The 15,159-nt window shown below is 43.3% G+C and overlaps 1 protein-coding gene across 3 annotated transcripts in view; it reads right to left on the reverse strand.

The window, feature by feature from the left end:
* Nucleotides 1–5,060: 5,060 nt before the first annotated feature.
* LOC122556148 (uncharacterized) overlaps nt 5,061–15,159 on the reverse strand; it is a 28,966-nt gene continuing 18,867 nt past the window's right edge. The window contains exons 5-6 of one of the 3 annotated variants that reach the window (XM_043702649.2): nt 8,738–8,791; nt 5,061–6,135 (exon numbers count right to left, since the gene is read on the reverse strand). In XM_043702649.2, coding sequence (XP_043558584.2) covers nt 6,094–6,135; nt 8,738–8,791 — 96 coding nt within the window. In that variant the 3' untranslated portion in view covers nt 5,061–6,093. Of the gene's footprint in view, nt 6,169–8,737; nt 8,792–15,159 lie in introns of all 3 variants that reach the window. The other 2 variants (XM_043702650.2, XM_087993220.1) reach the window with 2 other exon arrangements.

Genomic DNA, 15,159 nt, shown 5'->3' on the forward strand with positions numbered 1-15,159 from the left:
TTGAAAGCAGAGTTTATCTATAACTTCATGAAAAAATGCAAAGCTGCATATACAGCCTTATTATATGCTGGAATAAATTAGCTGGGCTAGATTTTAAAACAAAAAGATGTTAACGATGGGTCACTGACATTGAACCTGTCGATTTCTGCTAATTGTGATAGGATGTGGGAACCTAGTGGAGGAGGGGAATAAAAATGAAAAAGTGGAGGTAATCTTCCTTCTTGCGAGGAAAAATTACATACCTCTGATCGGCAGGCTCAAACTTTCCACAGCATAACGGAAGTATGACAGCCTTCGGATAAAACTGCAACAATTGGAAGCATTGCAATTTTCAAATTCCTCAAACATTTGTAATCTCCTCTTCATGTGTTGCTGGAAAAGCGCTTATGCCCGAAACGTTGATTCTCCTGTTCCTTTGATGCTGCCTGACCTGCTGCTTTTCTCTGATCTCCAGCGTCTGCAGTCCTCACTTTCTCCTAATCTCCTCTTCATGTCTTGCACAGAGTTTAATGTTTTACATACCGAGACTTTTGGTATCCTCAACTACAACCCATGCCTGTGCACCAAACAAGACAAATTTCAAGGTTTAAAAAGCATTCATGTCTCCTTAGTCTTTTAGCAAATAGATAAATGAATCTACTTCACTTCAAGCTCCAATGCTGCACCACAGACCGTTCAAGAAAGTTGCCATTTGGATACAATTAAATCAACAAAGGCTTTAGAAAGAAACAGTGACAGTGTAGCTTATAACATTCTTTTACAAGAGAATTGTGCCAATCTTCAGAATAATTTTACAAGCCTTCATGCTTGGTATGGAGAATTACACAAGGGCAAGGCAGATTGCAAAATTAAGGCTTTTTTTTAGAAAAAGTCTTTATCCCTGGTTTAGAACAAGGAGAAAGGCTCCAAGGCATAGTTGGAAATTATTTATAAATAAAATAGAAGGTAATCGAAAACAAGAATGAGAATTTTACAATCCATTTACGGCCTTACCTTTCATGACCTTCGTAATCTTCCCCAGCCCCACAACCTACAAAGTCACTGATGCTCCTCTAATTCTGAAGTCTCAAGCAACCCTAATTTTACTGTTTATTAGTTGTGGTTCTCCACTTCTCTTTTTTTCTTTATGAATATCTACCTCTGTGACAGGATTTTGGCCATTTGCCCTGATATTGCTTTAAATGATTCGGTGTTACATTTGCATCTGTAAACCTCCTATGAAGAACCTTGGCACTCTTCTGTTAAACTGAAAAGTGCCAGACAAATGAAACTTGTTGTGGGGGATGACATATACGCTGATTCCTTAGCTTAACTGTAATCCACTGAGAGTCTGTTAGTGCAGCAAGCTACTAAAAGTATATTATCATTTGGATGTCAATTACCAACAGCCAAAGTGAAGTTGGGTAGCATTTGAAATTGAGTTTTATATATCAATGTTACATTATTCTCATGGTTTTTAAGAGTATAGTGTTGAATAGGAAGAATTATTTTCTACCCATTTTATTTCATACTTTGTCAAATCATTGTTTGATAAGCTATGAATGACAGCCCACTTCTAGTGGAGGAACTGGAGGTATTTTATTCAACAACTTATTTGCTCAGTTATTTCAAAATAACAGTCTTTTTTTTTCCCTTTCAATATAATTTATTGAGACATAGATAAAATGTGTTGAACATTTTTTAAAAATTAGAATGTACAAAATAAAATTTCCACAGTACAACTTACCAAGTTTTTGAGAAACTTTTAAAGTATAATTTTATGCAGTGAAACTTGTTTCATGGATGGTTTCCAATGAAATCTGCATACTTCATTAAGATGTGCAACATTCTAACTCTCTTACCCTCACCAGTGCTGTCAAGATTAGGAACTTAATTTAGGAAGGGTGGGTTATAATAATTCTTTAATCTGTACTATCAAATGGACACCAAAACCAAATGCCATTTACATTGGTTTAATTAAAAATGAAAAGGGTTTTAATCATGTGTCCAAGTATTTACAAACACCCATAGTAGAGTCTGGCAGATGTCATAATAGCATTACTAAAACCTCAGTCCAAATCAAAGAAAAAAACATTCTCTATTTTTTTCAGATTTCAAATAAATGCAGTTTACCCATTATCCTAATGCATTTACAACTTGTTTTAATCTGACATTAGGATTTTTTTGCTGCAGTTTGAAGTTATCACTTCATTTTAGTTCCACAAGCTTGCTTGCTTCACAATTTTTGAAATGTAACTTTCAAGAGTCTTGACTCAAGTTTGGTATTTGGTACTGATAAAACAACACGATTGTTGGAAAATGCAGATTTTCATCTTGGGGAAAGAAAGTGAGCCAAGGTCAAAGACTTCAATTTGCCTTTAGAAATAGCAATTTTGGGGGATCCAAGATGGCAGCGACTTAGCAAGTCTGAGTCTATAGTGCTCCTCCCAAGAATTGGGCAAAGTGGGCCACCCACCTCCACCACACTCACCAAATCATTTAAAACAGTTTTTACTCAATGTAGTTAGTTGCTCAGTACTATATTTAAACAGTCTAGTCTCCTGTAAAAATGACGAGGGGGAAGGGAGCCCGCAGATCTCAGCAGGCAGGAACCCATCCCCCAGCTGCAGCAGAGGCGTCCGTAGCCACCCAGGGGACTTACCTACGATGGCAAGCCTCGCAGAAATAAACTCTAAACTCAATGCGAAGAGCGATGCCTTCATTGAAGAGTCCCGAAGCCGATGGAATTCATTCTTGGCCGCACTACAAAAGCACGGCTGAGACATCGAGGAAATCGAGTGCTGAATTGGAGGGGCGGAGCTAAAGGCTGCGACCTCCAAGACCATAGCAGAATCAGCCGTGGATCGGGTCCGGACTCTCGAACAGCAAGTCCGGACCTTAGAGAATCACATCAACGACCTTGAGAAATATTCGTTTGCTGGGCCTTCCCGAACGGGAAGAAGAAGGCCAGCTTACAGTGTTCCTCGAGCAGTGGATTCCACAGCTGTTAAATCTGGAGGCTGGATCAGGCCAGGTAAGGGTGGAATGGGCCCAACCGGTTGGAGTGCATGGGCCCGGCTCGAACCAGCGTCCCCGCCTAGTCCTGTTCCGGCTGCAGAGCTACAAGGAGGCAGATGCTCTTGGAAGCTTCCAGAAATCTTGGGAAAGATACCCAAGCCATGATTTATAAAGGATCCAAGATTATGTTATTTCAGGACTTTTCCCCAGCTTTGGTCTGAAAGAGGAAGACATTTGACGAAGTGTTTAAGGGACTTAAACATTCAGTACTCCTTGCACTACTCAGCTACGTTTCAGCCATGAAGGGTCCGTGTATAACTTCGGATCACCAGAAAAGAGCAAGGAACTTTTGGACTCTCTCAGATAAATTGTAAGAGTTAATTGATGTTGTTCTGCCCTCCCCCCACTCCCCACCCCAGTTTATCCCCCTTTTTTTTCCTTTCATTACCTTACTGTTTAATATTATCTCCAGGGGGTGGGAAGAAGGGCTTACTTATTTATTCTTCACTTAGCAATTTTCTTTTTTTTTTATATATATATATAGGCCAGGGGGTATAGTTAATGTAGATGGGGGGAGGTGGGAAGGTGGTTACCTTATCCTATTTTATCTCTGTCCTTCGGAGCGGGGTTGTTTTCCCCTGTTATTTTGCATTACTATATTTAATTATTATTTGCTGAGACTGTAATTTTATAGCCATATATGTTCATACATGGTATTAACATTACCAAATATACCCAGGTGTTGGTGTGGGGAGTGGGGGGGGGTAGGGTACTCATTGTTAATTCTAGCTCAGTAGTATATTTGAATTTTCTTTATCCTGTCGTGGGGTGCCTGGGTCAAGGGTGGGGCACTGGTTGGGAGAGGTTATGATGGGTGTTTGGAAAGGAAGTGATGCCCCCTGGGAACAAGGGGGAAGATCTCTGTTTAAATAAGTTTTATATTTTTTTATTTAGAAATAGTTTTTAATTATATTGATCTGAGTGTATGAAAGAGCCTTTATTTTTGTGAATTTTATATGCTCTATGCTTGGGATGTTTTGGATAGGGCTTCTTCTCCCGAGGGGTCTCAGACTTGCCCGGTGATTATGGGTAACCGGTCAATTAAATGGTGCACCTGGAATGTCACGGGGAGTAATTCACCAATCAAAAGGGCGGCACAGTGGCAAGCACTACTGCCTCACAGCGCCAGAAACCGGGGTTCAATTCCCGCCTCAGGCAACTGACTGTGTGGAGTTTGCACATTCTCCCAGTGTCTGCGTGGGTTTCCTCCGGGTGCTCCGGTTTCCTCCCACAGTCCAAAAATGTGCAGATTAGGTGAATTGGCTATGCTAAATTGCCCGTAGTGTTAGGTGAAGGGGTAAACGTAGGGGAATGGATTTGGGTGGGTTGTGCTTTGGTGGGTTGGTGTGGACTTGTTGGGCCTCAAACCTCAAGAAAGAAAGGGTTGATATAGCTCTCCTATAGGAGACACATTTATTGGATAAAGAACACCTGAAATTACGACAGGGAAGAGATTATTTTCCATTCTCTCTGTGCAAGGAAAAATATTTTGGTAAACCGGGTGGCTGAGGGCCCTCATGGACTTTAGAGTTGGCACAGAATAATTATGGAATATACTCCCCTGACTTCCTTACAAATATGGTGCACCAAAAAAAAACTAATTACTCCATAAAATATGGCAGCCCTTCTTGAATTACACAAATACAGATATCTTGGTCATCCTTTGTTTAATTGAGAGGGTGAACCTGGCTGGTCCGGGGCCCCTTAGGAGAGGAATCCCATATGAATATGGGTTTTGTTATGATTTGATGTTAACACATTCCGAGCGTGTATATCACTACTCAATTTCTGTGTCATCCGTTGTTTTTTTTTTCTCTTCAATAATGTAAGAGATTTAATTGTACACTCTGGTTAGTTGTAGGTTAGATAAGTAGTTAGTTGAGTTGTTTTTTTCCCTCTCGGTATTGTTTTTTCCTGTTTGATAGATTTTGGTTATTATTTATTTAAGATTTAATTGTATATCAATATTTATACTTGGGTTTTTTAAAAATTTTCTTTTGTAAACGTGTAAAAACAGATTTTTATTGAAAATTTAACATTAAAAATAGCAATTTTATAAATGTATCATTTTAACAATATTTCTATAATAGAAAACTTTGTTTCAAAATTATGCACATTAATATCTTCTTGCAGCTCACCTCCATGGATCAAAACACAAGCCTAGCATCAAAAGCAATGTAAACACTAACCTATGTTAATGAGCTAACATGTTGTCAAATGACATTTTGTACATTTATGAATAGGATATATATCAAGAAGATTCACATTTAATCAGACCACTCTTTTATAGGTTACAAGATATGTTACATACAAAAAAGGTGTGCCCAAGAAAATTTCAAAGTGTTGAACAAAGGGCAAAAAAAAACCCGAAAGAAATAATATTCCCATTTGTAATGAAAAAAAAAGATTGCAGTGCAACAACATTTTGCCTGATCAGTTTACTTTGCTATTGGTTAGTCTTGAGTGGGGAGTTTGTATGAAGCATAATTTTGTAGTCATGAAATCATTTTTCACTTAGACTAAGCAAAATATTTTGTGTACATTTGCCAAGATACAGTGCTCAATCAACTTCCTGGGAAGTAGGAACATGAAAAAAAAAGGTTTTGTTTTAAAACTCACATTAAAAAATAATGTTTTAGAATGTTGGTCACAACATGATTCAAGGTTAAAAGCACATTTTCCTCAAGCAGGTTTAAACTGATGACACAAACTACTGAGCAAAGCAGGATACATTGCTTTAGATGGAAAACAAAGGAAGTGCTGCTCCTTCAGGCAGCAATGCAAAAACCAATGGAAATAGCTTCAGCAATTTTTTCTTCAAGCCAGTGGTAAGAAAATGACAAAGGGGTGATACAAATTCAAGTTCTTATTGTTCCTCTTACAAGATGATAAAGGGACTCTTCAAAGTCAGTTGGATAAAGGAACACTACACTGTCACATTAATGGTTATGCCCTTATGTTGAATGGTTTTGGGATTCTATTCATACATTCCAGCATCAAGAAGGCACCGTGCAGTGTAAGATCCATTGATTCGGTTCAGGTTTCTTTCTTTGGGCTTGGTTGTCCACTTATTTCAGCCTGGTGAAAACAAGAGAATTTCAGGCATGGGAACTGCAATGAGTAAATATTAAATGTGTTATCATATTAAGTTAAAATATATGAGACAAAGAAATGAACAAGAAACTTGACAGATAGTTGACTCCCTGGTACTATTGTATTGTAGTTGGTTACAGTTTGGGAGTACTAAGCTAGAAATTTTCCTGTGTTTTCAGATACCATTAGATATCTTTTGTAAGTATTCAACCCTTATGATTGAATGTTTGTCTTCATTTAGATAACTAAGAGAACTCATATTCTGCAATCTAACTTACTGGATATATCACATGCACTGTACCAGTTCCTTCAATATTGAATAAGCACAAGGAAATAAAACATCAGGCTATGGTTAAGGAATAACTAGTTCAAACAGTAAGAAACAAGTGACTATTAACTTTAACAAGCAAGTCTGCAGTAATAACAGATTTTTCCCAATTTTCTGGGTATATTGAAAACCAAAAGGAAGAGTTTTGCATTGGCTGACTAACAAAAGCCCAAGATATGCTGGAGAAACTCAACAGATCTGGCAGCATCAGTGGAAACACAACCTGTGTAAAATTACAGAATTGCAGGCATGACAAAATTGATTCTTACAAATATTACTTTGAAGTAAACCCTTGCACACAAGAAAAACATCTGTATTTAAATTGATCATTTAACATAATGAAACATCCAAAAATGGTTCACAAGAGCATTATAATGCAAAGTTTTATGCTGAGGCACATATGGTGATATTAGGGAAAACCTTGGCCAAAGAGATAGCATTTAAAGAAAAAAGACAAAAGATTAACAAAAAGACAGAGGTTTGTGGAGGGAATTCCCCAAAGATTAGATATTAGGTAGTTCAAAACACAACCATCAATGATAGAACAATTAAAATCAGGGATACTCAAGAGAATTAAAATTGGACAGGTACTTTGGGATTAGATAAGATTATAGAGGTAGGTAAAAGTAAAGCCATAGTTGGGTTTGAAAATAAGGATGAGAATTTTAAAATGAAGGTGTTACTTAATCTGGAGCAAATATATCTTGCCAAGAACAAGGATGAATGTTTTGGATGACATCAGGTTGATGGAGAATATAATCTGAGAATGGAGACAGGAGTGCATGTGAATACATAGAAGGTAATAAAAGCGTGGAAGAGAATTTCATTGTCAGAAGTTATGGAAATAGAAACACATGTCTTCACAGACATGTCATTGGAAGTTCACCTCAGAATTACATAGGATACCAAGGTTGTGAGCAGTCTGGTTCAGCCTTATTATAGAACATAGAACATAACAGAAAAGTACAGCACAGAATAGGCCCTTTGTAAAATAAAATAACTTAACCTACGCACCCCTCAACTCACTGCTATCCACGTGCATGCCCAGCAGTCGCTTAAATGTCCCTAATGACTCTGCTTCCACCACTGCTGGTAACACATTCCATGAGTTCACAACTCTCCGCATAAAGAACCTTCCTCTGACATCCCCTCTGTACCTTTCTCCTAATATCGTAAAACTATGACCCCTCGCACCAGTCAATCCTGCAGTGCAAAAAAAGTCTCTGGCTATTGACTCTATCTATTCCTCCCATAATTTTGTACACCTCAATCAGGTCAGCTCTGTTCCTCCTCCTTTCCAGAGAGAAAAGTCTGAGCTTAGTAAACCTCTCTGCATAAGGCAAGCCCTCCAGTCCAGGCAGCATCCTGGAAAAACCTTCTTTGTACCCTCTCCAAAGGCTCTATCTTTCTTATGGTAGGGCGACCAGAACTGGACACAAGATTAAAAGTGTGGTCTCACCAGGGACTTATAGAGCTGTATCAAAACTCACCACACTTAAACTTGATCCTCCTGTTAAATGAAACCCAAACACCATATGCTTTCTTAACAACCCTATACACTTGGGTGGCAAATTTGAGGGATCTATGTACTTGCAAGGTCCATCTGTTCCTCCACACTGCCAAGAATCCTGTCTTTAATCCTATATTCAGCATTCATGTTCAACCTCCAAAATGTATCTTTTGCATTTATCCAGGTTGAACTCCATCTGCCATTTCTCAGCCCAGCTCTGCATCCTGTCTATGTCGCGCTTTGTGTCATCTGCAAATTTACTAACCCATCCCTCAACCTCCTCATCCAAGTCACTTATAAAAACTACAAAGAGCAGAGGCCCAAGAACAGAGCCCTGAGGGATCCCACTCAACACTGACCTCCAGGCAGAATACTTTCCATCTACAGCCACTCTCTGCCTTCTGTCAGCCAACCAATTCTGAATCCAGATAGCTAAATCTTCCTGTATCCCATACTTCCTGACTTTATGAATGAACCTACCGTGGGGCACCTTATCAAATGCCTTTCTGAAGTCCATATACACCACATCCACTGCTCGACCTTCGACGACCTGATTTGACACCTCCTCAAAAGAACTCTAAGATTTGAGAGGCATGACCTGCCCCTCACAAAGCCATGCTGACTGCCTTTAATCACTCTATGTTTTGCCAAATAATCATAAATCCTATCCCTCAGAATTATTTCCAAAACTTTGCTGACTACAGACATAAGACCGACTGGTCTGTAATTGCCAGGGATTTCCCTATTACCCTTCTTGAAAAGAGGAACAACATTCGCCTCCTTCCAATCCTCCGGTACGACTCCTGTGGAGAGTGAAGAGGCAAAGATTTGATTAGATTACTTAGTGTAGAAACAGGCCCTTCGGCCCAACAAGTCCACACCGACTCTCCGAAGAGCAACCCACCCAGACCCATTCCCCTACATTTATCCCTTCACCTAAAACTACGGGCAATTTAGCATGGCCAATTCACCTAACCTGCACATCTTTTGGACTGTGGGAGGAAACCGGAGCACCCAGAGGAAACCCACGCAGACATGGGGAGAATGTGCAAACTCCACACAGACAGTTGCCTGAGGCGGGAATTGAACCCGGATCTCTGGCACTGTGAGGTAGCGGTGCTAACCACTGTGCCACCGTGCTGCCCCGATCTTTGCCAGTGGCTTAGCAACCTCCTTTCTCGCTTTCCGGAACAGCCTAGGATAAATCTGGTCTGGCCCTGGGGACTTATCAAACCTTAAATGTTTGCCAAAATTTCCATCACATCAACTTTATCAATCTTGATCTGGCCAAGCCTGTATCCCAGCTCCTCAAAAGTTCTCATTCACAACAAGGGCCCTTTCCTTGGTGGAAACCGAAGCAAAAAACTCATTTAGGATTTCCCCTAGGACGCCACGCACAAGTTCCCTACACTATCCCCGATCGGCCTACTTTCTCCCTGATCATTATGTGTCAGACCAGATCCCCTCAAAATGTTCCAAGAAAACAACCTAAACCCTAACTCTTTCTTATTTGAAAGGCAGATGTGAAGTGGATATTCCAGGTGTGCTGTAGCTGGTCAAACCACTCATCTGTAAGCAAAACAGAAACTTATTTAAACACTACTGTTGAAACATGAACAAAAGAAAACAGAATTTAGAATAACTTGACTATTTGAAAACTCAGGAGAAAGTGAGGACTGCAGATGCTGGAGATCAGAGTCAAAAAATGTGGTGCTGTAAAAGCACAGCCAGTCAGACAGCATCCAAGGAGCAGGAGAGTCAACGTTTCGAGCATAAGCTCTTCATCAGGAATGTAAGGCAAACGTTGGATATTTGACAACTTGATTATAGCAACTTAACTGAGCAGCTGTTCCAATTCCAATAACATCCCATAAACACACCCTTGGCAAAAGGTAAATTCAAACACAGGTTCTTACAGGCAGGAGGAAACAACTTCCCAACAGACTTCAGAGAGAAAGCCAGTCAGGAACCTTCTCCACTGCAGCAGCTTCTCATGGTTACAACTAAAAGGAACTAGAAAAATTCTGAACTGGTAGAACTGACCACTCCCCTGCCATTGTGAAACTAGATTCCTTCCCAGACATTTCAGTACCTCTGCCTTTACAATCTCTTTAAACAAAACCAAGGACAAATAAATCTTTTTAAAAGGACCAGCATCATCACAGCCTCTTGCAGTTGCCAGAGAGATGAAGTCTATACCTGGAGCTTTTTTAGATATATAAAACAGGTTAAGAGAGAGGCAACAGTGGACATTGGACCGCTGGAAAATGAGGCTTGACAAGTAGGAATGGGGAAGAAAGAAATGGCAGTTTTCTTGGTGGAACACACTAGAACTTCAAGACAGTCAGGAGGAAGAAGTGAGTGCAGAGGCCTTCAGTAAGAAGAATCACTGGATTTGAAACACTAACTGCTTTCTTCCCACCGTTGCATTTAGACCTGTGGAGTTTCTCCAGCACCTGGAGTTCTTTGTTTTATTAAGGAGAAAGTGCTGGGGAAGCTAAAAGAATGATAAATCACCTGGACCAGACAGACTGTACCTCAGGGTTCTGAAGGAGATAGCTGGGGAGATTGTAGAGGCAGTGGTAGTGATCTTTCAAGAATCACAGGAGTCAGGAAGAGTCCCAGATAACTGCAAACTAGCTATGTAACACCACTGATTAAGAAGGAAGAGAAACAGAATTTGGGAAATTATGGGTTGGTTTGCCTGATCTTGGTCATTTGCAAGATTTTAAGAGTTTGTTACTACGGATGAGATTACAGAAAACTTTGAAGTGCAAGGTAAAATAGGACTGAGTCAACAAGGCTTTGTCAAGGGGACATCATGCCTGACAAGTCTTTAGAATTATTTGAGGAGGTAATGAGTAAGATAGACAAAGCAGAGCCCACGGGCATTATCTATTTGGGTTTCCAGAAGGTGTTTGACAAGGTGCCACATAGGAGGTTGCTAAATAAGGACACATGGTCTTAGCGACAAGGTACAGCCACAGATAGAGGATTAGCTGACTGGCAGAAGGCAGAGAACGGGGATAAAGAGGTATTTTTCAGGCTGGCAGCTCATGACTAGTGGAGTTCTGCAGGGGTCAGTATTGGGACCACAAATATTCATGTTATACATTAATGATGTGGACAAAGAGACTAAGCATTGCTGCTAAATTTGCAGATGACACAAAGTTAGGAAAGGTAACGCTGAGGAAGTGGGGAGGCTGCAGAAGGACTTGAACCGGCCAGGAGAATGGGCAAAGAAGTGGCAGATGGAACACAACATGGGAGAGACAGATTATACACTTTGATAGAAAAGAAAAGATGTGGACTATTTTGTAAATGGGGAAAGGCTTCGGAAATTTGAAGTACAAAGGGACTTGGGAGTCCTGGATCAGCATTCTTAAGGTTAATAAGCAGGTTCAGATGGCAGCTGAAAATGTGTTGCTGGAAAAGCGCAGCAGGTCAGGCAGCATCCAAGGAACAGGAGAATCGACGTTTCGGGCATAAGCCCTTCTTCAGGAATGAGGAAAGTGTGTCCAGCAGGCTAAGATAAAAGGTAGGGAGGAGGGACTTGGGGGAGGGGCGTTGGAAATGCGATAGGTGGAAGGAGGTCAAGGAGAAGGTGATAGGCGGGAGTGGGGTGGGGGCGGAGAGGTCAGGAAGAAGATTGCAGGTTAGGAAGGCGGTGCTGAATTCGAGGGATTTGACTGAGACAAGGTGGGGGGAGGAGAAGTGAGGAAACTGGAGAAATCGGAGTTCATCCCTTGTGGTTGGAGGGTTCTAGGCGGAAGATGAGGCGCTCTTCCACCAGCCGTCATGTTGCAATGGTCTGGCGATGGAGGAGTCCCAGGACCTGCATGTCCTTGGTGGAGTGGGAGGGGGAGTTGAAGTGTTGAGCCACGGGGTGGTTGGGTTGGTTGGTCCGGGTGTCCCAGAGGTGTTCTCTGAAACATTCCACAAGTAGGCGGCCTGTCTCCCCAATATAGAGGAGGCCACATTGGGTGCAGCGGATGCAGTAAATGATGTGTGTGGAGGTGCAGGTGAATTTGTGGCAGATATGGAAGGATTCCTTGGGGTCTTGGAGGGAAGTAAGGGGGGAGGTGTGGGCGCAAGTTTTGCATTTCTTGTGGTTGCAGGGGAAGGTGCCAGGAGTGGAGGTTGGGTTGGTGGGGGGTGTGGACCTGACGAGGGAGTCACGGAGGGAGTGGTCTTTTCGGAACGCTGATAGGGGAGAGGAGGGAAATATATCCCTGATGGTGGGGTCAGTTTGGAGGTGGCGGAAATGACGACGGATGATACACTGTACATGGAGGTTGGTGGGGTGGTAGGTGAGGACCAGTGGGGTTCTGTCCTGGTGGCGATTGGAGGAGCGGGGCTCAAGGGCAGAGGAGTGGGATGTGGAGGAGATGCGGTGGAGAGCATCGTCAGTCACGTCTGGGGGGGGACATTGCAGTCTTTGAAGAAGGAGGCCATCTGGGTTGTTCGGTATTGGAACTGGTCCTCCTGGGACCAGATGCGGCAGAGACGAAGGAATTGGGAATATGGGATGGCGTTTTTACAGGAGCAGGGTGGGAGGAGGTAGCTGTGGGAGTCGGTTGGTTTATAGTAAATGTCCATGTTGATTTGGTCGTCCCAGATAAAAATGGTGAGGTCTAGGAAAGGGAGGGAGGAGTCTGAGACGGTCCAAGTAAATTTGAGGTCGGGTTAGAAGGTGTTGGTAATGGGGACATAAATTTAAGGTGAAGGTGGAAGGTATGGGGGGGGGGGGGGAGATGTCAGGGGTAGGTTCTTTACCCAGAGAGTGGTGGGGGCATGGAATGCACTGCCTATGGGAGTGGCAGAGTCAGAATCATTGGTGACCTTTAAGCGGCAATTGGATAGGCACATGGATAGGTGCTTAAGGTAGGACAAATGTTCGGCACAACATCATGGGCCGAAGGGCCTGTTCTGTGCTGTATTGTTCTATGATCTGTGGATGAACTGTTCAACCTCCTCGTGGGAGCACGAGGCAGAGCTGATACAGTCATCGATGTAGCGGAGGAAAAGGTGGGGGGTGGTGCCAGTGAAGCTGAGGAAGGTGGACTGTTCCACATATCCTAAGAAGAAGCAGGCATAGCTGGGGCCCATGGCTACTCCTTTGGTTTGGAGGAAGTGGGAGGATTGGAAAGAGAAGTTGTTCAGAGTGAGGACCAGATCAGTCAGTCGAAGGAGCGTGTCAGTGGAAGGGTACTGGTTGGTACGGCAGGATACCTCAGTGGGATACATCTCTGCATACCTCGACACGGTCCTGTCCCCCTTAGTCCAAGAACTCCCCACCTACTTTCGGCACACCACCCACACCCTCCACCTCCTCCATGATTTTCGCTTCCCCAGTCCCCAACGCCTTATCTTCACCATGGACATCCAGTCCCTGTACACCTCCATCCCCCATCACGAAGGACTCAAAGCCCTCTGCTTCTTCCTTTCCCGCCGTACCAACCAGTACCCTTCCACTGACTGATCTGGTCCTCACTCTGAACAACTTCTCTTTCCAATCCTCCCACTTCCTCCAAACCAAAGGAGTAGCCATGGGCCCCAGCTATGCCTGCTTCTTCGTAGGATATGTGGAACAGTCCACCTTCCTCAGCTACACTGGCACCACCCCCCACCTTTTCCTCTGCTACATCGATGACTGTATCGGCACTGCCTCATGCTCCCACGAGGAGGTTGAACAGTTCATCCACTTTACCAACACCTTCCACTCTGACCTCAAATTTACCTGTTCCGTCTCCGATTCCTCCCTCCCCTTCCTCGACCTCTCCATTTCTATCTCGGGCGACCGAATCAACACGGACATTTACTATAAACCGACCGACTCCCACAGCTACCTAGACTACACCGCTTCCCACCCTGCCCCCTGTAAAAACGCCATCCCATATTCCCAATTCCTTCATCTCCGCCGCATCTGCTCCCAGGAGGACCAGTTCCAATACCGAACAACCCAGATGGCCTCCTTCTTCAAAGAATGCAATTTCCCCCCAGACGTGATCGACGATGCTCTCCACCGCATCTCCTCCACTTCCCACTCCTCTGCCCTTGAGCCCCGCCTTTCCAATCGCTACCAGGACAGAACCCCACTGGTCCTCACCTACCACCACGCCACCAACCTCCATATACATCGTATCATCCGTCGTCATTTCCGCCACCTCCAAACGGACTCCACCACCAGGGATATATTTCTCTCCCCTCCCCTATCAGCGTTCCGAAAAGACCACTCCCTCCGCGATTCCCTCGTCAGGTCCACACCCCCCATCAACCAAACCTCCACTCCTGGCACCTTCCCCTGCAACCGCAAGAAATGCAAAACTTGCGCCCACACCTCCCCCCTTACTTCCCTCCAAGACCCCAAGGAATCCTTCCATATCTGCCACAAATTCACCTGCACCTCCACACACATCATTTACTGCATCCGCTGCTCCCGATATGGCCTCCTCTATATTGGGAGACAGGCCGCCTACTTGCGGAATGTTTCAGAGAACACCTCTGGGACACCCGGACCAACTAACCCAACCACCCCGTGGCTCAACATTTCAACTCCCCCTTCCACTCCACCAAGGACTCCTCCATCGCCAGACCATAGCAACGGCTGGAGGAAGAGCACCTCATCTTCCGCCTAGGAACCCTCCAACCACAAGGGATGAACTCAGATTTCTCCAGTTTCTTCATTTCCCCTCCCCCACCTTGTCTCAGTCCCAACCCGCAAACTCAGCACCACCTTCCTAACTTGCAATCTTCTTTCTGACTTCTCCGCCCCCACCCCCACTCCGGCCTATCACCCTCACCTTAACCTCCTTCCACCTATCGCATTTCCAACGCCCCTCCCCCAAGTCCCTCCTCCCTAACTTTTATCTTCGCCTGCTTGGCACACTTTCCTCATTCCTGAAGAAGGGCTCATGCCCGAAACGTCGATTCTCCTGCTCCTTGGATGTTGATTGGCCAAATATCCTAAATCTGCTCCTATAGCTGATGGTTGAGAAATACAGTTTGTAGCTTGGAGCAAATATAGTAGCTTTGATCTTCACACAAAATTTCTCCTCGTTCAATATTTAACATTAGACAAGTAGTTTGAAATTATGTCACTTGGGCTCAGTGTCAAATTATGCATATTAGTTGATGTTAGTGACTTTCCTTCAAAAAAGCTGAAGTAGCT

Source organism: Chiloscyllium plagiosum, unplaced genomic scaffold, assembly GCF_037043375.1.
Source record: "Chiloscyllium plagiosum isolate Xiang-an unplaced genomic scaffold, Cpla_swu_hap1 HiC_scaffold_13, whole genome shotgun sequence".
NCBI classification, from domain to species: Eukaryota; Metazoa; Chordata; class Chondrichthyes; order Orectolobiformes; family Hemiscylliidae; genus Chiloscyllium; species Chiloscyllium plagiosum.